The following is a 22,052-nucleotide window of genomic DNA, read 5'->3' on the forward strand; positions in this document are numbered from 1 at the left end:
GGAAAAGTATGTGGGATTGCAGTTTGGCTAGGATGAATGCATGTTTCTGGAATGAATGTAAATAATGTGGTATAGGATTAGGATGGCTACAACGTACGTGCCATTTGGCTTCTCCCACCCAACACCAGTCCCTCGGAACTGCGGAGATGGGAACTTACACTCCAACACATCCTTTCATCCCACCATCCCCATGGACTGAACCTATGTTAGCCAACCTCACTCCCATTTACTCTTCAGTCTTCTCCTTTTTCCCTCTCCTCTTTAGCCATTCACGCATCTTTTCATCCTACATAGTTGTGTTTATCTTAATACTATATACCTCTTTACTTCTGTATGCATCCTCTTTGCTTTGAAGCTGGCACAGTACTTAACAGTAGAATATCTTTGGCTTCCCTCTTGACAACCATGCCTCCATCCTTGCTACCCTCCCTGTTTACCTTTCCCTGTTGCTTCATAACCTGGATTGTGAGTAACTGGATCCACTTTCCCTTCTTCCCTTTTTTCCCATCTCTCCTCCCTGATGAAGGAACAAAGTTCCGAACGCTAGGAATGTAAATTTTCTGTTCTGTTTTGTGTAACTATCGGCTGTACTGAGTTGAGGTAAGTACTGGCCAGCTCCTCTATCTCTTTTATTAGTATTTGTTTCACATCTTTATATGAGATTTTCCATTAATCAGTGAAACTATTCAGTTTCACATGGTAGTGAAAATATTTGGCAAACTTTGACTGGAGGAGCTTCAGGAACCCTAATGTGACACTTAGTTTCATGAAATGTTTGCATCAAATCATATAGAAGATTACGGATAAAGAAAAGTTTAGGAAAAGTCCATGTTCAGGAGAAAGGTTGTATCTTACTAGATCAGAGGAAAGAGTGAAAAGATAGGAAATAATGAAAAAAGGCAAGAGGGTATCATATTTTACCCTTCTGGAAATATCCAGGAGTAACATGATTTGGATACTAAACAGTTGATATTGAAAGGCTGCTGGCTTTTAACTATGAAAAGAAATGAGGAAAGATGAGCAACTTAAATTTTTCTTTTCAAGTACTTGGAGCTGAAGGTTCTGTATGTGATAAACTTAAGGATGATGAAAGATGTGAGAAAACTGAAAAAGAAATTAACTGGTGTGGAAGCAGGTGCTTATGAATTGTGCAATTCTTGATTGTGTTTGAAAATCACATAGTGATGTTAAGATTTAGGTATACATGTACATCATTCTTCTTAATTTGACTTATTTACTTATATTTTTTCAAGCCATTGTTCTTAAAAAGTTTATTACATTTATGTCACAATAATCTGCTAATAAAACAACATTATATTGTCAATTTTATTTTGCTATTTAGTATATATATATATATATATATATATATATATATTGTTAGTAGAAATCGCGCTTTTCATCGGAACTGAATAGCAACAGTCAACTTCTACATGGTTTGTATGACAAGTCACTCCCTCCAAATGAAAAATAACCTTTTAGCTTCTAAAACATACGATAATATGATAACCTGCCATAGGAAGGATCCCACAGTCACTTAATCAGAATTTAAAAAAATCAGGTAACTACACAGTGTGAATTTTTTTTGCTGTAGTTTCTTGCTCATGCTGTAACACAGAGTGTGTTAGTTTCACATCAGATCCCTTCATTTGTGCTTGCAACATTTAGAAAACAAGGTCTCTCCTATTTTCAGTGCTATGGTACATTCATATAATATGAAATATTTTGATTGACTCTTTCCAGGATTTGCTGATGCTTGTAAGAGAAGAGCTGTTGTCTCAACAGAGGGGGCCATATGAACGGTATGATCAAACACTGCCTCCATATGAGGCATATAGAGTGGATCAGGAACTCTTTCGCCTGCTTTTTGTTGGCCTTTCACCGTGGGGCAAAGGACCAGAAGCTCTCATGGGCAGGATTTTCAAGGTTTGCACTCTAATGATGTTTAAGTGTTTTTGTGTACAGTGGTAATTTATTTATAGCCTGTATAGAAGATCCCTTACAGTGAAAGTGGTCTTGGCCCAGCTGCCTCATATGCATATTGTGACCACTTATAAGACATGATTTTTGTTTACACTTTGAAAGAAAACCTCATAGACTTTTGCACCTCATGCTTGAAAGCTCACAACATTACTACCAAATGTTGGAGATCTTGTTTTGGCATACAGAGTATAGCCTACTTCGATCTGTTCTCCTTCTGCAGTGATGTTTTTGCAAGTCCTTTGCAACAACTGATAGTTTTGTAATGTCAAGAAAACTAAATTTTGCCATGGTGGTGGTGGTGGTGGTGGTGGTGGTGGTGGTGGGAAAGGGTGGCAGGAGATTAGTAGCAGAAGGGACATAAGTAAGTTGTCTACATCATTCACTGTGCATAATGCTCCTAAGGCAAAGAAGGGAGGTTGTGGAAGATAGTTGTCGGTTTCTCAGTTGTTATTAATACTTATGGACCTGAAAATGTAGCATCTATTTTTGGTGAAATTCCCATCTATTTTTGATGAAATTCACATGTAATTTTTTTGTTAATAAATGATTGGACATACAGATTTAAAAGGTTGTCATTCTGTGTGTGCCAAGAAAAATCCTCAGGGCTTTGAAATTGACAATTAAAAAAATTGGTGTTGCAAAACTTTTTGATTGGAATATTTGCTTTTGCAAAAACTTCAACAGTCTTTCTTCTTTTGACTTTCTTTTAAGCCTTCAACAAACACCTGTTTCCATTGAGAAGCAGCAGCATTTTCCCACTGGCAAGCTTAGTGCTTCTCCGAGTGAAGGTGTTTCATGACATTTTTCTTTTATCACCCAATTTGATAATTACAAAATCTGCATAATATTAATTTCAACCTTCCATGGGCATTCATAGCCAACTGACCCATACTTGACAACACTACGGATAGAACTGACAAGACACTTAGTGAAGAAATAGAACCAAAAATAATTCTATTCGCAAGTCAGGGGAAGAGTTTCAGTGCAACTGATATATGTTCACAGGTTTTGTTTTCCAATAGCTGTGGTGCAGCTTGTGAACATTATAAAATGGCAGTCAGCTGCAAGTGTAAACAAGCAAGAATTATGACTGACCGCTGGAGCAGAGGAGTCATGTGGAGAATTGAGGTCCACCTCCCTTTCGCAGTGCAGCTGGCTACCTACACCCATGTTCTGGGTTTCTGCAAAAGCAGAACTGACATGGTCATAGGAATTGCCAAACCCTTCTGGCATTGTGATGGTTGTAATGAAACTGTTATGGATCAGTATTAGTCTCTTCACTCATTTCAAAATAAGAAAAAAAAAAGAGCAATGTACAACACAAAGCATTCGGGAACAACTTTCATGCAATTGTTTGAGGTGGTTAGTAGTGTAGTAAACAATATAGTTCAGGCCATGTCTCTAATGGTATTCAATGCAACTACTGTACAAAACCTCCACGCTATACCAACTTTTGAACTTAAACTGATATACTGTTGCATTTGTAAACTTCTAATTTTGCAAACACATTCTTACATGTTTATCTTTCAAAGTGGGCTTCAACAGATGATGTGCAATATCAGTGACCAAAAATTAGTTTCATATTCAAAATTTATACGTATATAAAGTAAAGCTATTTCAAAATATCTGCAATAAAGTAGCTCAAAAAATGGCTCTTAGCACTATGGGACTCAACTGCTGAGGTCATTAGTCCCCTAGAACTTAGAACTAGTTAAACCTAACTAACCTAAGGACATCACACACATCCATGCCCGAGGCAGGATTCGAACCTGCGACCGTAGCAGTCTCACGGTTCCGGACTGCGCGCCTAGAACCGCTAGACCACCGCGGCCGGCTAATAAAGTAGCTCATCTGGATAAAATTTGCTATTATGTAGTGTCTGGTAGGTAATCTCAACTTTTCAGATTTTGAGGCAGAATTCACATTTATTGCAAAATGTGAATTGCATCATCAGAAATTGCATTTTCGTGTGAAATAGTAAAAGTTGGTTGATTAGCTAAACAACTGCTGCTTACTGTTTCATTTGTGGAGCCATAGGAATTTCCTTCTTGAACATTTGGTTCACGTTTCACTTCCTTCTCCTCTCCTTTTACCGCAGTTCTTCTCTACTACATCAATCCTTCTCCTTTATTTTTCTTTCCCTCTTAATCTCTGCTCCCTTCTATTCTCCACTCCCACCTTTGCTACCTCCCCCCTCTTCTCACTGCTTTCTTTGTTACTTACCCCTTCTTCTCACTCTGTTTTTTACTCCCTCTCAACATTCCTTACAAACTGATTTTTCTCCTTCCTTCCATCATATTACTTCCTTCCTCCTCTCAAAGAAAGTGATCAATGGGAAGTTTTGCCAATTTCAGTCTGAGTGATCTCTTCACAATCTAGTTACTCCTGCAAAAAAGATCAGTCACTGAAAGGAAGTCTCCAAAATGGATGCTCAATGGGGGGGGGGGGGGGGGGGGGAGACTGACTGAGGAAGGTGGTGCACTGGTTAGGACACTGGACTCACATTCAGGATGATGGCGATTCAAACTAGCATCTGGCCATCATGATTTAGGTTTTCCGTGATTTCTCTAAATCACTTCAGGCAAATGCTGGGGTTGGTTCCCTTGATAGAGCATGGCTGACTTTCTTCCCTAATCTGATGATGGGACCAATGACCTCGCTGTTTGGTTCCCTCCCCAAATCAACCAATGAACAAAAAATTTAAGGGACAATCCACCCGGGATTGCTGTTCTAAATTAAGAGGCTCTGCAAAGGGTTAAATCCAAACCTAGCTATGTATCTGAGTCAGAATGAGCTATGGCAGTACTTTTAAATTCTATTACTCATTATACTTTGGCCACAAGTGTACGCGGGTATAATAGGATGAGCAAGGTTAAAGCAACCAGTGCCGTAGTGCACCAGTACACAAGTGAAATATAGTTATCCTTACATGACAGTGAAGGCAGCAGAGGATCAAGTAGGTAAAAAGACGAGGGCTAGTAGAAATCCTTGGGTAACAGAAGAAATATTGAATTTAATTGATGAAAGGAGAAAATATAAAAATGCAGTAAATGAAGCAGGCAAAAAGGAATACAAACGTCTCAAAAATGAGATCGACAGGAAGTGCAAAATGGCTAAGTAGGGATGGCTAGAGGACAAATGTAAGGCTGTAGAGGCTTATCTTACTAGGGGTAAGATAGATACTGCCTACAGGAAAATTAAAGAGACCTTTGGAGATACGAGAACCACTTGTATGAACATCAAGAGCTCAGATGGAAACCCAGTTCTAAGCAAAGAAGGGAAAGCAGAAAGGTGGAAGGAGTATATAGAGGGTCTATACAAGGGCGATGTACTTGAGGACAATATTATGGAAATGGAAGAGGATGTAGATGAAGATGAAATGGGAGATACGATACTGCGTGAAGAGTTTGACAGAACACTGAAAGACCTGAGTCGAAACAAGGCCCCCGGAGTAGACATCATTCCATTGGAACTACTGGCGGCCTTGGGAGAGCCAGTCCTGACAAAACTCTACCATCTGGTAAGCAAGATGTATGAAACAGGCGAAATACCCTCAGACTTCAAGAAGAATATAATAATTCCAATCCCAAAGAAAGCGAGTGTTGACAGATGTGAGAATTACCGAACAATCAGTTTAATAAGCCACAGCTGCAAAATACTAACACGAATTCTTTACAGACGAATGGAAAAACTAGTAGAAGCCGACCTCGGGGAAGATCAGTTTGGATTCCGTAGAAATACTGGAACACGTGAGGCAATACTGACCTTACGACTTATTTTAGAAGAAAGATTAAGGAAAGGCAAACCGACGTTTCTAGCATTTGTGGACTTGGAGAAAGCTTTTGACAATGTTGACTGGAATACTCTCTTTCAGATTCTAAAGGTGGCAGGGGTAAAATACAGGGAGCGAAAGGCTATTTACAATTTGTACAGAAACCAGATGGCAGTTACAAGTGTCGAGGGACATGAAAGGGAAGCAGTGGTTGGGAAGGGAGTAAGACAGGGTTGTAGCCTCTCCCCGATGTTATTCAATCTGTATATTGAGCAAGCAGTAAAGGAAACAAAAGAAAAATTCGGAGTAGGTATTAAAATCCATGGAGAAGAAATAAAAACTTTGAGGTTCGCCGATGACATTGTAATTCTGTCAGAGACATCAAAGGACTTGGAAGAGCAGTTGAACGGAATGGATGGTGTCTTGAAGGGAGGATATAAGATGAGCATCAACAAAAGCAAAACTAGGATAATGGAATGTAGTCGAATTAAGTCGGGTGATGTTGGGGTATTAGATTAGGAAATGAGACACTTAAAGTAGTAAAGGAGTTTTGCTATTTGGGGAGCAAAATAACTGATGATGGTCGAAGTAGAGAGGATATAAAATGTAGACTGGCAATGGCAAGGAAAGCGTTTCTGAAGAAGAGAAATTTGTTAACATCGAGTATAGATTTGTCAGGAAGTCATTTCTGAAAGTATTTGTATGGAGTGTAGCCATGTATGGAAGTGAAATATGGACGATAAATAGTTTGGACAAGAAGAGAATAGAAGCTTTCGAAATGTGGTGCTACAGAAGAATGCTGAAGATTAGATGGGTAGATCACATAACTAATGAGGAGGTACTGAATAGGATTGGGGAGAAGAGGAGTTTGTGGCACAACTTGACCAGAAGAAGGGATCGGTTGGTAGGACACGTTCTGAGGCATCAAGGGATCACCAATTTAGTATTGGAGGGCAGCGTGGAGGGTAAAAATCGTAGGGGGAGACCAAGAGATGAATACACTAAGCAGATTCAGAAGGATGTAGGTTGCAGTAGGTACGGGGAGATGAAGAAGCTTGCACAGGATAGAGTAGCATGGAGAGCTGCATCAAACCAGTCTCAGGACTGAAGACCACAACAACAACAACAACAACAACAACAACAACAACAACATCACAGCACAGAAGAAGGGTAGAATATTTTTTGCAGATTAAATCTACCCTCAACCAGGATGCACTGTCCAACATCAGTGGGAAATTACGATGAAGAAAACATTTTTATACCATTATATTTGTTCTCATTTTAATTGCTATTATTTTAGTCTTCCATATCTTGATTAGGAAATTCAGCCTACCACTTACAGTGAATGGAGGGGCATGCCCTTTGTCTCCTGTTGTGGTTGTTGCGACTCCCCAGACTCACAATATTGTACTGTTATTTTAAAGATGTTTTACATTTGCTTTTCTTCTTACTTGGATTTTATGAATCTGATGAGACAACTACAGAAAGAATTAGTTGTTCAATTTTCTTCTTGAGAAATCCTTTCTTATTTATTATCTTGTGAGGAAGGGACTGATTGCATTCAAGTGAACAAATATTCTTGTGAGCTTTTTAAGCCCACTAGTCCCTCCATCCCCCAAGCATTTCCAACTGAATTAGGTTAATCAGTGAGATTAGTTACTTTTATGGTATTGAAGCTTACCTGCCCATAAATATTCACTGATATTAATTTGAAGTCAGTCCTTCTCTACACTAAACAGGTCAGGAGACAGGAGGGGGGAATTTTGACATTCTGAAGTAATGCAAAATCTCCAAGACTTACAGCAGCTCAAAACTTTGTGCGGACTTTAAAGCAAAATACTTTTAATATTTTCAACAATAAAACAGTTGAAACCTGGCAGACAATCTATAGATGTGTACTGGTCATACGTAAAGTTTATCAGCTGCATGACACAATTGATATCACCACTGCACAATTCCTTCACGAAAGAAAATGCAGTAAATATCCTAGAATTATAATAAAAGAACAGCTGCCGACATGAATAATTTATAAATAGATATCCTAAATGTAGCGAAGCAAGGTAAGTCACTAAGTAAAGGTCAGTCGTTTGATCCAGACTCTATACCTATAAGGTTCCTTTTGGAGTATGCTAAACAAACAGCTCCATTTTTCATTTTTAGTAGTCACTTCCAGCCGCTTGCAAGACAAAAGATCCATACTTAAAGACTGGAAATTACACAGGTCATACCAGTACACAAGAAAGGAAGTAGTAGTAATAGTTCGCTGAATTATAGACACAGATCAGTGACATCATTTTGCAGTAATGCTGTGTTCCAAAAGTATGAATTGCCTCAAAGAAAATGATTTGTTGACACATAGCCAACACAGATTCAGAAAATATCATTTTTGTGGCATGCAACCAACTCTTTATTCACATGAATAATGAGTACTATTGACAGGAATTGATACTGATTATAAATTTCAGAAGGCTTTTGACATCTTTCCTCACAAGTTACTTCTGATAAACTAGCATGCCTATGCATTATTATCTCAAAAAGGAATGGTCCAATCTGACATGACAAAACTTAGACTGAAATTTTTCACATGGGAAGAATACATTAAAATAAATGCAATGTTGTAATTTTAGTTGCTAAGACACAGTGTGAGTATTGAAAAAAATGTTAAAGTTAGTCATTTTTGCTGCACTTACAACTGCTTGTAACAGCGGTTTGCACAACCCTTCCCTCCTAGTACGGAATCGGTGAATAAGCAGACGCAACTGTGACGAGAATGTAGTGCCAAGTAGCACAAAGTCCAAAGTACACACATGCAAATTTTAAGCATACCAAAAATGCCTCAAATAATTAATTTTTTGAAAACTTTCAGTTCCTATTGACAGCTAAACTGTTACAATATCATTGCTACACAACTGACCAGCAGAGGGAAAAAAATCAAGGCAGTACATTGTGTTATATTACAGCTGACTTCCATTAATTGGGACTTTAATTTTTTGACATAAGAGACTTTATAGCAACTCCTGTAGATAGTTCTTAAGATAATTTTTGTATAATGTATATTTTAGTAACTTCTTTATTTCGTAGTCACCACAAAAATATGAAGTGTATATTGACAGATGAAATCTAACATTTTCCTTACACTAAGCATACCTGTTAAAAGAAAAATTAATGCATCCAGGCACATCATAGTAATTATTAGCATTATTTAGACAGAATTGGGATAAGATAAGATTTGGTTATGGCTGTTCTTTTGCATATTGCACTGTGTACCAGGCACATATGATGAAATTCATAAAACTAGTGATACAAACTGGCAATGCACAGATGACTAAAGTTTGACAATAATATTCTACTAATAAACCTAAAATGACAAGCAGTAATCAGAAATTATATTGTCTGACAATTTTATGAAAAATGCTTTTCACTGCTGAAACATTTCTTTATAGAGGGGCTGCATCACATTATTAGTTCAGGATGGTATCCAGATTATGTTAACAATATTTTGTAACCAACAGTGAATAAACCAACAACTGTATCTTCTTCTCTGATTTATCCCAGAGGCAATCAGTTTCGGCATTCTGTTATGCCACCATCGGGCCATATGAACAACATAGTAACAGCAGTGAAACACCTGCAGGTGCGTAAAAGTATGGTAACAAATTCCATATGAATTATATGTTATCATTATACATAATTACATTAAGGAGCCTATAACTAAATGAACAACCGGGGATGGTAAAATTCAGGAGTAGTACCATATCACTGTAGTAGTATCCATAAGTTCGAAATACATAACTTACTAAAAGAAATAAAATAACTATCATCCTAAAGTCTGGACCAATAAAAACAGTGAATCACAAAAAGTAACTGTGAGTAACTATTAGGAGACATAGTCAAGTAATTCCATGAAAGTTGTCACTAAGAGCATATAGAACATGCAGCATATAGCAGACAAAGCTTTATGTCAAATGTTGTGTCAAAATGAAGATAAGCCTGATGTGATACACGTTCTATATGAGCACAAGAATATATCAGTGTTTTAACACCCAGTCAAGAAAAGGCACAAAAACAAAGAATGTGGCTTCTCAGTTCCGTCAAAATTTGCTTGTGCATACAATGAAACGTTGAAATCAGTCAACAGCGCTGCCCAACAACATAAAGTAACAAACAAAACACCAGAAATATCTTGTGAAGTAAAGGGACTGAGGATTAATCTCTCGATAACTCTTTTATGTAGCTGCAGACGACGATAAACATGTAACCATAATAATGTGTATAAAGTACACCCATTGTATATGAGAAGAAGCAAGTGTCCTGTTATGGAATGGCATCATACATAAATAAAAAGGAACACACACACACACACACACACACACACACACACACACACACACACACACACACACACACAGCCAGTCTACTTTCCACAGTAAGAAAAGCGAAACCACATATCCTATTGCCGCACTATCGTGGCTACATTGCTGTGAATGCATAGACATTAAAAACACATATAACAAATGCATCATGGTATATCAACGTATGGGTGAGATTACTGAATGGTAAAACACATCTGACACTATGGCATCAGGCTGTAACCAATACACATACTACAAGTGACATGAAAATGTAAACATCAGTTTACATCACTGCATAAAAATGATTGTAAATAAGATCGATAGTCCATTTTAATATATGTGGAACATGCACATAATGCTGTGGTGATGTGGTACTAATTTTAAATTTTACTACGCCAGATTGCTACAGTTAGTCATAGGCTCCTAAATGTAATTGCTTATAATAATAATGTTATATATGAAGATGGTATTTGTTCCTTCAGACTTGTCCGAAAGAACAGATACCATTGGTGATCTTGTGGCTCTCGAAGAATGAAATTACAATGAAATCCAGACCTTTAGCTGCTTACAGGTGTTGATAAATATCAACGGGGACAGTTGAAAATGTGTGCCTCGAACGTGACTTGATCCCGGGATCTCTTGCTTACATTGCAGATGCTCTGTCTGTCTGAGCCACCGAGGATATAGAGGATAGCGCAACTGCAGGGACTTGTCTCTGGAAAGCTCCCCGTGAGACCCACATTCCCAACTTACTTCCCACACACTACATTTTTAGTGCTCCTGCCCACCATACTCACTGCTCGTGGCAGTCAATCTACTGATCTCTGTAAGAGTTTGGGCAATGTGAGTACATACTCTCTGAAGATCATTGGCTGGTAAGCCTTAACTGTATGAAGATAGTATCTTTTCTTTTGGACATGCCTCTGGAGTACTGCAGAGATGCAAATATAGCTGTTTGTTTATTTACTGCTGGATATATCCATATTGGCTGTTGTCCTGTTGTTCCTCATAGTAAGAAAGGATGAAGTGAAAGTTAGTCCTTTTATTGTTCTCTTAAAGACAGAGGTATCATTATGTCCAGACCAAGAGTCCAACAAAAGCAATGAATTATTTTTTGCAACTGGGAAGAAAACATTTCGGATGCAATGCTGGAAATTATTCTTTCCCTTTTTTTCAACTTTTGTTACATCGATAAAAAGATATTTGCAACTAAACAGCCCTTTTTTAAATTTGTGATCCTAATTTGCTTTGAAGAATCAAGTATAGATATAAAAATATTGTGAGTAGGAAAGTTGCTACCTGCCATATAGCAGAGATGCTGACAGCCTCAGTTGCCCAAGACTGTAGTTTTTGTGTATGTGTGTGCATGCGTGCCTGCGCGCGCCTTACTGGCCGAAAGCTATGTTTGTGACAGTGTTTTTGTTGTGCCTATCTGCAACTCAGTCTCTCCACTATATGGTGAATAGGAATTTTACTTTTCACAATATTGTTACATGCCATCCTGGATATTCCATTGTTTAAATAGAGATATAAAGTTCGCTAGTGCTTCAATATTGTGCTACAAACTTCACTCGGAGTGATTAAGTGCAGTTTGTTTGCACTTCTTGCACAAAACCTGTCTGGGTTTATACATAACATTTTAGTGCATAATAAGAATTGTGTACATCTTTCTTCCATTTATACAATTCACAATCAGATTTTACAAAACGGAACTGGGTTTGCACGCCACTTAATCTTAAGCATTTTCTCCCTCCTTCGCTTAATAAAACAATCCACAGCCTTTTCTTTGTCGCTGAAAGCTAGTACTGTACATATTTTTCTGGACTGGAAAGGTACTGTATTTTTGTTCTCGACTTTAATTAGCACAATAGTCATCATTCAAACCACCAACTTAAATTACTTTCTTGGCCTTCCTCTTCTCAAGTATTGCTGTGCGGTACTGGATCATTCCCAGATAGGCTTAGCAGTGGATATGATACTAGAGTGAAGGTTGCAATCATTAAAACAAAGGACTATTTCCTTGCTTTGTGATTTTTTTTTTCAGGAAATTTCAATCACAAACATTTTCATCCAAATGCAGAAAGATTTTGTTGACTCCCACATACATAAGGAGAGCTCACATGGAAAGATTTAGGTCTTAATTTTTCCCATATGCTATTCAAGATTGGAGATGTTGAGAAAAAGTCTTAAAGTGTTTCTATGAGGCCCCTGCCAAACAGTTAAGTGGGAATTGCAGAAGAGTCATGTATATGTAAATTTAAGTAGAGTAACAACTAGTAAATTATATGTATGCCCCTGATTTTTCATATTTTAATTTGAGTGTACAAAGTGATGAGAAATGTTGTAATGTTGTTCCTAATTGGCAGAATTATTTCCTGTTTCTTCTAATCCGTCTTCTACAATTTCTAATGATATCTTCATATCATTCATATGAGTGTCGAAGTAATTAACTAACAAATAATACATGTGTAATTCTTGAAGAGAAGTGAGTGAGTTCGATTGCGTACATTCATCATATTTCATTTTTGTGAGGTTGAAAACATTAACTGGCGTACATTTTACTGTGAAACTTGGGAACCTGCACAAAAACAGATGGTACTAACAAAAATATACAAAAGAAACAGAAAATTGACTTTTATCACCACTGTTAACGCTTAGTGATGTTGCTAAGGCAACTGCATATTATTATGGATATTAAATGAGTTGCAAATTGAAGTGAGTAGCAACTGTAAACAGTTGTCAGAGAAACTATCAATAGAAACTGAAATTCACATTACAAATTACAGTTGCATTGTGCCATGTCATCTGTTTATTTATGCACTGACAACCAAAGTCAGTTGCCAGCTGTGTGGGACGTGCACTGTCTGCTACAGCTACAGTACGGGTGTACAGCTGTGTGGTGAGCTATGGATTTGGTCATTTTCAACATAATTTTAAAATACTTGCAGTGTATCAGCTCTAGTGAGGTGGGGGGTTAACAGTTATTCCCTCTAGCAAGGAAGAAAAGTATTCCTGTTGTAACAAAAAAAAAAAAAAAAAAAAAAAAAAAAAAAAAAAATTATTCCCAAAACTTGTTCACCAGATATTATTATGCTCAGGTATTTGTACACAAGGGTATTTGGGGAGTGGCAGAGTGGGTGGGAGGTATATGGGAGCTTATGAGGAGACAGAGATGTTATGTTTCGTAGTCTAGCACTCATCTGATAAACAGGTTCAGTATCAAGAAGAACAATATCAAGAAGCTAAAGAGTATGTAGAAAAAGCAAAGTGCACACTGATTGAAAAACACTGTATGCTTTATCTTCTTTCTGTTTTGGGAAAACAGATCAATTTGAATATAAGAGACTAGGTATGACTTGAGATATGATCTGCAAGATGCCTAGTTTTATCTCTCTTTTGAATTACTTTTATTCTCTCCTAGTTTTAACATATATATATATATATATATATATATATATATATATATATAATGGTTTAATCTTTATGAATGGTATTTGTAGTATGTGGTTTGTTTATTGTTTATGCTAAGTTTCTCATCCATAAATTAAAACAAATTTCTCTGTTTTTAGTAGGTATTCGTTATTTCATTTGTTACTTCATTTTATTTTGCAGCTGCTGGACCACAATAATGATGGACTGTTGAACTTTCGTGAACTGGTGGTTGCACTAGGCCTCACTTGCACTGCTGACCTCACCCAGCGCCTAAAGCTGCTCTATATGGTCCACTTACCCCCAGTCCTCAATATAGAGGACATTGAGAGTCCCACAAACTCTGGTAAGTTTTGGAAAAATGAACAGCTCATACCTGTCTCATGAACAAAGTTTAATCTACAAATCCATAACTGAAACATTTAAAATGGAAAAGAAAACATGGTTTCCCCAACATATTAGCTGCAGTTCAGAGCAGTGCTTATGAAATAAGTTTTTCTTACACTCAATTTGAGGTATTTACTTTTTCATTTACGTGAATTGTACTTGTATTTGTAACACAGTTTCGCAATATTTCTGAACGGCCTACTTAGTTATTTAGAGTATGCAGTTCTTATTCATACAGTCATTTTTAATTCATGATAGGGTTTCCTGTTATGCCTTTAACGCAGTTGAAATTGCTCACCTAGAGCCAGTACAGTCTTGTATGTTATATCACTTCTACTGGAAGGATGTCTTTTCTTATACTCTCTATAAGGTAAAAATTTGTAATTATGACAATTTACTCATATACCGATCATATACTGGAACTGAACGTTGAAATAAAGATTGTGTTGTGATAAATTTTAATCGTATGGCAGTCCATGACAAATAGTAATTGCAAATCTATGCTGTGTGTGATGTTACTAGCTTTGTGTACTCCAAGGCTAATGAAAAATTAAGTTTTCATCTACAGATACTCTTAACAACTGCAGATGATGATTACATTTAGGATAGAATCTGCAATAATCTGATTAAAATTACTCATTAGTTCACACCGCACATATTGGAGCTGGTTTCCCCCAACCAGAGCACTCAGCGTCGTGCCCCAAACTATTCGCTGTTGTGAAACTGCCACAACAGTTAGTCAGTTCACTTCCAGCTCCATGTCCAGCTTTCTTTTTTGATGTATTCTAAATTCTGGGTCTGATTGACTTCTTTTGTATTTCATCACACATTATACCCTTCTCTCCCCACCCCCCACCATTTTCTCTCTCTCTCTCTCTCTCTCTCTCTCACACACACACACACACACACACACACACACACACACACACACACACACACATATATATATATATGTGATGTGACTTACCGAACGAAAGCGCTAGCAGGTCGATAGACACACAATCACACACACAAAATTCAAGCTTTCGCAACAAACTGTTGCCTCATCAGGAAAGAGGGAAGGAGAGGGAAAGACGAAAGGATGTGGGTTTTAAGGGAGAGGGTAAGGAGTCATTCCAATCCCGGGAGTGGAAAGACTTACCTTAGGGGGAAAAAGGACGGGTATACACTCGCACACACACACATATCCATCCACACATATACAGACACAAGCAGACATCTCACAAGCAGACATATTGGTCTTTAAATATGTCTGCTTGTGAGATGTCTGCTTGTGTCTGTATATGTGTGGATCGATATATGTGTGTGTGTGCGAGTGTATACCCATCCTTTTTCCCCCTAAGGTAAGTCTTTCCGCTCCCGGGATTGGAATGACTCCTTACCCTCTCCCTTAAAACCCACATCCTTTCGTCTTTCTCTCTCCTTCCCTCTTTCCTGATGAGGCAACAGTTTGTTGCGAAAGCTTGAATTTTGTGTGTGTGTTTGTGTTTGTTTGTTTGTGTGTCTATTGACCTGCCAGCGCTTTCGTTCGGTAAGTCACATCACCTTTGTTTTTAGATATATTTTTCCCACGTGGAATGTTTCCCTCTATTATATATATAAATAAAACATACACACATCCTTTCATCTTTCCCTCTCCTTCCCTCTTTCCTGATGAGGCAACAGTTTGTTGCGAAAGCTTGAATTTTGTGGGTATGTTTGTGTTTGTGTGTCTGTCAACCTGCCAGCACTTTCATTTGGTAAGTCACATCATCTTTGTTTTTAGATATATTTTTCCTACGTGGAAAAAAAAATCATACAGGGAAACATTCCACGTGGGAAAAATATATCTAAAAACAAAGATGATGTGACTTACCGAACGAAAGCGCTGGCAGGTCGATAGACACACAAACAAACACAAACACACACACAAAATTCAAGCTTTCGCAACAAACTGTTGCCTCATCAGGAAAGAGGGAAGGAGAGGGAAAGACGAAAGGATGTGGGTTTTAAGGGAGAGGGTAAGGAGTCATTCCAATCCCGGGAGCGGAAAGACTTACCTTAGGGGGAAAAAAGGACGGGTATACACTCTCGCGCGCGCGCACGCACACGCACACGCACACGCACACGCACACACATATACAGACACAAGCAGACATCTCACAAGCAGACATATTGGTCTTTAAATATGTCTGCTTGTGAGATGTCTGCTTGTGTCTGTATATGTGTGGATCGATATGTGAGTGTGTGCGCGAGTGTATACCCGTCCTTTTTCCCCCTAAGGTAAGTCTTTCCGCTCCCGGGATTGGAATGACTCCTTACCCTCTCCCTTAAAACCCACATCCTTTCGTCTTTCCCTCTCCTTCCCTCTTTCCTGATGAGGCAACAGTTTGTTGCGAAAGCTGAATTTTGTGTGTGTGTTTGTGTGTCTATCGACCTGCCAGCGCTTTCGTTCGGTAAGTCACATCATCTTTGTTTTTATATATGGCTAACAAGATACATATGTTTCATACACGGCAAGGTATGATTCAGTGTCACATATAGAGTTACTATAATCACAAAGATGGCTTACATTAGAAAGCTTTACGTGATGCCAAATTTTAAAAGGCCGCAATTCATAGCAGCACCTGGGTCACCGGAATCGTAAATACAACAACCTAACTCAATATAGTCACATAGTGGTGTGGTTAGCACAATAACCCGATGTGTAGAAGGTCATAAGTTTGAATCTCTTCAAATGATGGATCAGATTTTTTTTTTAATTTCTAAATCTGATCAAAAGACTTTGATTATTATTTTCATTCAGTTAATTGGTTTAAATGAGTTTTTTTATTCATAATACTTTGCTGCATCACACTTTTTCATCATATTGACTTCGTTATTTGCTCTTATTTTTTTTCTTCCTATCATTCTGTTTTTCTTTGGAATCTGCCTATGTCATCTATAATCAGCACCCAAGTACCAATGACGACTGCTCATCGGTTGTTGATGCAGCAGCTCATGTAGCCCATGTGAGGATAGTTTCAGGTAATCAGTGATGGTGAGAAATTATGGTTTGTCGTAGGTTTGCTCATAGATGTTAGGTTTAATTACCATGAACAGAGCGATTGTGCTTTTAGTTCTGCTGAGATTGTTGACTGCCGTTTTCTTGGATACAGTGATCATCAAGAGGTTGTGGTTAGGTTAGAACATAAGTTTGAATTTAGGGCTACAAGACACATCGACTGCCACAGTTCGGTCACTTAAAACCAGCTGTTGACAGAGCATAATGCATTTATGCTGTACCTCATAGTGGCCACTTCCAACAATGCTCCATGTTACACAGCAACAGTATTTGTGAAGTGATCCTGCAGTGTTTCTATGTCCCCCATAACTAAGCACTAGCTGGCAGCTGATGTGGCAACACTGCAATAGCAAGTGACGGACATTATCTGTCAACTAATTTTAATCAGAATATAGAGAGATAGTTGGATTTCTGTTATGTGACAATGTCAACTGTAACAGAATTTTATGAGTATCAGTTATCAATTTAATATGCATATGTCACTGCTGCCTGTGCAAACCCATTGTACACACATTATCTGGCCAAGCCCAGGAATCTTCAGATACATACCACCAGTATGTCATCGACATATGGAACCAGCTTTCCTACTTCATTTCTCCATCTGGTTGTTAAGTGAGAGGTTCTAGTGGCAAGTTCCAGAAAACTGGAATGAAAGTTGATTCTTGAGGACAGTGTTTGGTAATCTCCTTAGTTACCTAATTGTTCCCTGCCTTCCATTCAGCCGTATGATTCCTGTAGTAGTCAAGAAGATCATTGTAAAATCATGTAGGTACCTGGAACTCTCAAAATTGGGTTGATATTAAAAGCCCCTAAAGGTTCTCAGAGATATCTCCAATATTAATTATGATTTGATTTGCACTAATTAAACAAATAAACCCATGACATTTCAGTTTTATTAGTTTCTTGTGCTCTTCTTTTTCAGTAATGACTGCTTTGTCTGTCTTCCAGATTCCCAGAACCATTCCCAGCTATAATATATTATTTAACAGTGTTGTCAGAAAAGAGAACAAACTGCATTTGATTTTCTGAAGTAGTTAAGGAAGAATTACTTCTAGACCAGATACTTTGCACCTTTTCACCTGAATTATTGTTACCTCTTGCACAAATGGAATGACAATGGTTTAGTTTGTATATTTATAAGCAAGACACATAATGAGCTGGCAGTGATGCTGCATGTCGTGTTTGTTTCTTTTTCTCAAAGGAGTGTGTCAAGAAGAAACTCTACTGAATGGCTCCACGTTTGAGTCATTTTACCACCAGTTTCCTGTAGTGGTAATGGGATTTTTATGTTCAGTGGTAGAAGTTTATATAGCTATCAGTAAACATTGTTCTTAAACTGCCTCTGTTGACATTTGTTCCAGTGTTAATGTTTAGCAATGCCATTTGGTGTTTGTGCAGTTTTGTTTCCCTATCTTATGTATTGATTGAGTGCTGATGGTCTCTGTACTTTCCTGATATTCTTCCGCAGTTCATTTAGTTTGATGGATCAGGGGGCTCTGTTGCCGTGATGGTGTTACAGGAGGAGACTTCATTGTGGTCACTGAAACATTACAATGACACTTTTGTTACATCATCTATAGACTGGAGGAAGGCAACTGCAAACCACATGCCTGTGATTTACCAGAAAAGTAGGATGAAATTCTTGCACTATCTATGAAGTCTGTTCTTTAGCAACAAGTATTTCTTTTCCCCTCAAAAATAGTGATTCGTATTCTAAAATTCTGTGCTGTATTTACTACTTTCTAAATTGATAGGAAGGACTGGGGCATTACAAAGTGTCTCAGTATGTATGGATCATCCAATTTTGTTTTCTTTCAGTTAGTAATTTGTCATTTTTAACTCTTATTTTTTTTTATTTTTGTTACATAAACTGCACGCAAACTTTTGATTGTTCCCTGGGCTTTTTAGTTCTGAATCAGCCAAAGACAAAAGCCTTCAGGCAACAAATTTTTCTTGCATATTTCTTACCAGCCGTTGTTTCAAACATTAATTTGTTGAGCTATAATATTCATTGTTTTATCTGTGTTTTATTTCACAGATATGCATTGTAGGCATAATTATCAATATTGTGGTATAGTTTTTAAATGTGCCGGTATATAGTAAAATTTCATTTCCAGTTCTCATTACACGAAACAGATCACATCATTACCTCTCTGTGTCACTACAGCTTTTGTAAATGACCACTGTAATATGAAAGCATAGGCATGTTGTTCACACTGTGTGCAAGAATTGTGCTTTGATCGCTTCACGTCACAGCTTTTCCAATAGCAGTCTGTAAGGAGCCAGGCTTACTTCCACCGGCCCCTCATATTCCACTCAAAAAATCAGTACAAACACTATAGTTTCCGTTTAACTGAGCACAACATTGCTTCATTTAATGCAGATTAAACAAGACGTCTTAAAAACACCTGTGTGTCAACAGTGATAACAGTATCACTCAGCATCCATTCCAGTATGAAATTGTCATTTCCAACTGAATGGATGCTTTTGAAGTAACATCTTTCAGGATTACATATGGCTTTAGTACCATCATTTATAGAAATTTTTCCACTTTCTAAAAGCAGCTCACTGGCTGAAATGAAGTGTAACAGAATTGCCATCTTTGATGTTTTTCACTTTTAGTTCTTATCTAAGTTTTATTGTACCATTTTAGTTGTTTGTTTACATTACATTGTTTTGTGTGTGTGTGTGTGTGTGTGTGTGTGTGTGTGTGTGTGTGTGTGTGTGTGAGAGAGAGAGAGAGAGAGAGAGAGAGAGAGAGAGAGAGAGAGAGAGAGAAGAGGGGGGGGGGGGAGAATGGAGGGGAGGCATATTTGAATTTATAAAGGTGCCCTAATCTTAATCTCAGTTTTTAATGGGAAAAAATGCTGAAGTACCAATGCAACTGAGATTTAAATACATGTCTTCAGTCATTACCTGTTGATGATGAATGTTAGCTGTGCACAGGTCGTCGAACAGCGACTCGGTCTGTTATTGCAGAGGGTGGTGCTGAAGTTGCAGCGGAGGCCACAGACTTCTTTGACACAATGCAGCAGAGTATCACTTCTTTAGAATCTGCAGAAGTTGAGGACTGCATGAGCAATTCTCAAGGTTAGTGCTAAAAAAATATTCATGTGATTTTAAATTTTATTTATTCTGGTTAAATTTTGATCTTCTAATAAACTATTACAGATTCAATAACTAATAAATTATTAAAGAGAACTTCTTTCCATGTATTGTTTTTTCTGCATTTTTATTAAAACATCTTAATTTTTGTAATATTTTTTTTATTTTTGTACTTTCAGTTTGGTGACATTTTTCTGACAATAATATACTTCATTGTAAAAGAGAAATAAGCTGCAGTAGCCACAGACTTCCTTTGCCAGTTTGCTAACTCATTTTATATGTTTAGGTGGTGTAATATTTAATAGTACAGCCTGCATGGATCAGAGAAATGTGAAATAAATACCAATTTCATGCTTTTACTGACTATTTTCACCCCAAGATCTGAAGCAATGGAGGAATCAAAGATGGGGAGACGTCTTGGCCAGTCTCCACTAACACTGTTGTCCATTTACTTTTATATTAATGAAGTTAAACCTTGTTTAGAAGTACTGGAAATAAATGCGCAGGCTGCCCAGTTGAAGCTACCACCATGGAGAATATCGAAAAAAAAAAAACGTGGTGCCATAATACAAGACCACCAAATGAAAGTGACTTGAGATTGTTGAGACAGTAGTCATCTCGTATGAAGAAGTACACATAATTTTGCATGAGAAACTGGAAATGGAAGAGCTGTTTGTCAGTCAGTTGGATAATCACTGACTGCTGTCTGAATCTGCGTCTGGAAGAATATTGTATTATAGTGTTTGACAATGTATAATTGCAGCCCTTACATATTGGACGCATTTTTTGCCAATCCAGGACTGTGAATGAACAATGGGTCCATCATTACACAGCAAACTTGAAACAGCATTCAAGACAATGGACAAAGACCATTAAGATTGTCCCAAAGAAAGTAAACACCATTTTGTGATCTGTGGAGTCTTCTTGCTTTGATTGATGTTTCTGAATTTCCTTCTGAGTTGATCATTAAAATGGAATTTTGATTTCAAACAATGGAAAATCTAGGATGGAATATGACAATATTATGAAAATAATAGTTGCTACTCACCATAGAGTGGAGATGCTGAGTCGCAGATAGGCATAACAAAAAGGCTGTCAGAAAGTGAGCTTTCAACCAACAAGGCGTTTACCAGAAATAGACAACATACACAACATATCCTATGTTTCCGTAACCCTACTGCCCTCAACCTTCGTTAGTCATTGTTCTTACCCATCTAGCCCCCTTCCCTGTTCCCATTCCAGTACTACGCAGCCCCGTATTCCAACAATGCTCTCAAAGTTTTTTTTTACTTTTAACCTTTTCCACTACCCTCCTCCCCCTCTGTCTGACCTCCCATCTGCACCTAGCTACTCTACCCTCTCTCCACCTTGTCCCTGTATGCTCTCACAAGCAGCAGTTTACCATTCCCCCCCCCCCCTCCCCACCCCTACCCTGCTATCCCTCTGCCCCTTCGCGCCCCAGCCTCCTCCTTACCCCCACCATCCAGTTGCTTCTCCCGGTGTGCACTGTTGCTTGCAGTCTGGCTTCAGCAGCCAGAGAATGTAGTTGTGTGTGTGTGTGTGTGTGTGTGTGTGTGTGTGTGTGTTTTCTATTTCCAATAAAGGCCTTGCTGGCTGAAAGCTTACTTTCTGACAGTCTGTTTGTTGTGCCTATTCTGCGACTCCGCATCTCCACTATATGGTAAATTTTGATTTCCATCACAGATTACCTGCAAAAGGGCAAAACCAGAAATGGGACCTACTATACTTAATTATTGTATTGTTAGAAACATAAAATTAATGAAAACTAACCAAGACCGGAACACACACAATTGTTCATTTACAAAGAAAATGCATCATCCCACACTACAGCAGTCACAATGGTAAAAATGCATTAACTCAGCTACAGATTAGTCCCTCAACCAAATTGTTTTTTATATTTAACTCCAAGTGATATATTCCTATTCCCCACCTAGAAAATTTGGCTTGCTAGAAATAAAACTGC

General features: G+C 37.9%; 1 protein-coding gene across 3 annotated transcripts in view; it reads left to right on the forward strand.

Moving 5' to 3' along the window:
* The window catches only part of LOC126258146 (TBC1 domain family member 9), a 200,389-nt gene that overhangs the window by 141,565 nt on the left and 36,772 nt on the right, over positions 1-22,052 (forward strand). For 2 of the 3 annotated variants that reach the window (XM_049955618.1, XM_049955620.1), the window contains 3 exons: positions 1,741-1,923; positions 13,717-13,879; positions 19,910-20,053. In XM_049955618.1, coding sequence (XP_049811575.1) covers positions 1,741-1,923; positions 13,717-13,879; positions 19,910-20,053 — 490 coding nt within the window. The remainder of the gene's footprint in view (positions 1-1,740; positions 1,924-13,716; positions 13,880-19,909; positions 20,054-22,052) is intronic. The other variant, XM_049955619.1, reaches the window with a different exon arrangement.

The sequence above is a fragment of the Schistocerca nitens genome, chromosome 1 (assembly GCF_023898315.1).
Source record: "Schistocerca nitens isolate TAMUIC-IGC-003100 chromosome 1, iqSchNite1.1, whole genome shotgun sequence".
Taxonomy (NCBI): Eukaryota; Metazoa; Arthropoda; class Insecta; order Orthoptera; family Acrididae; genus Schistocerca; species Schistocerca nitens.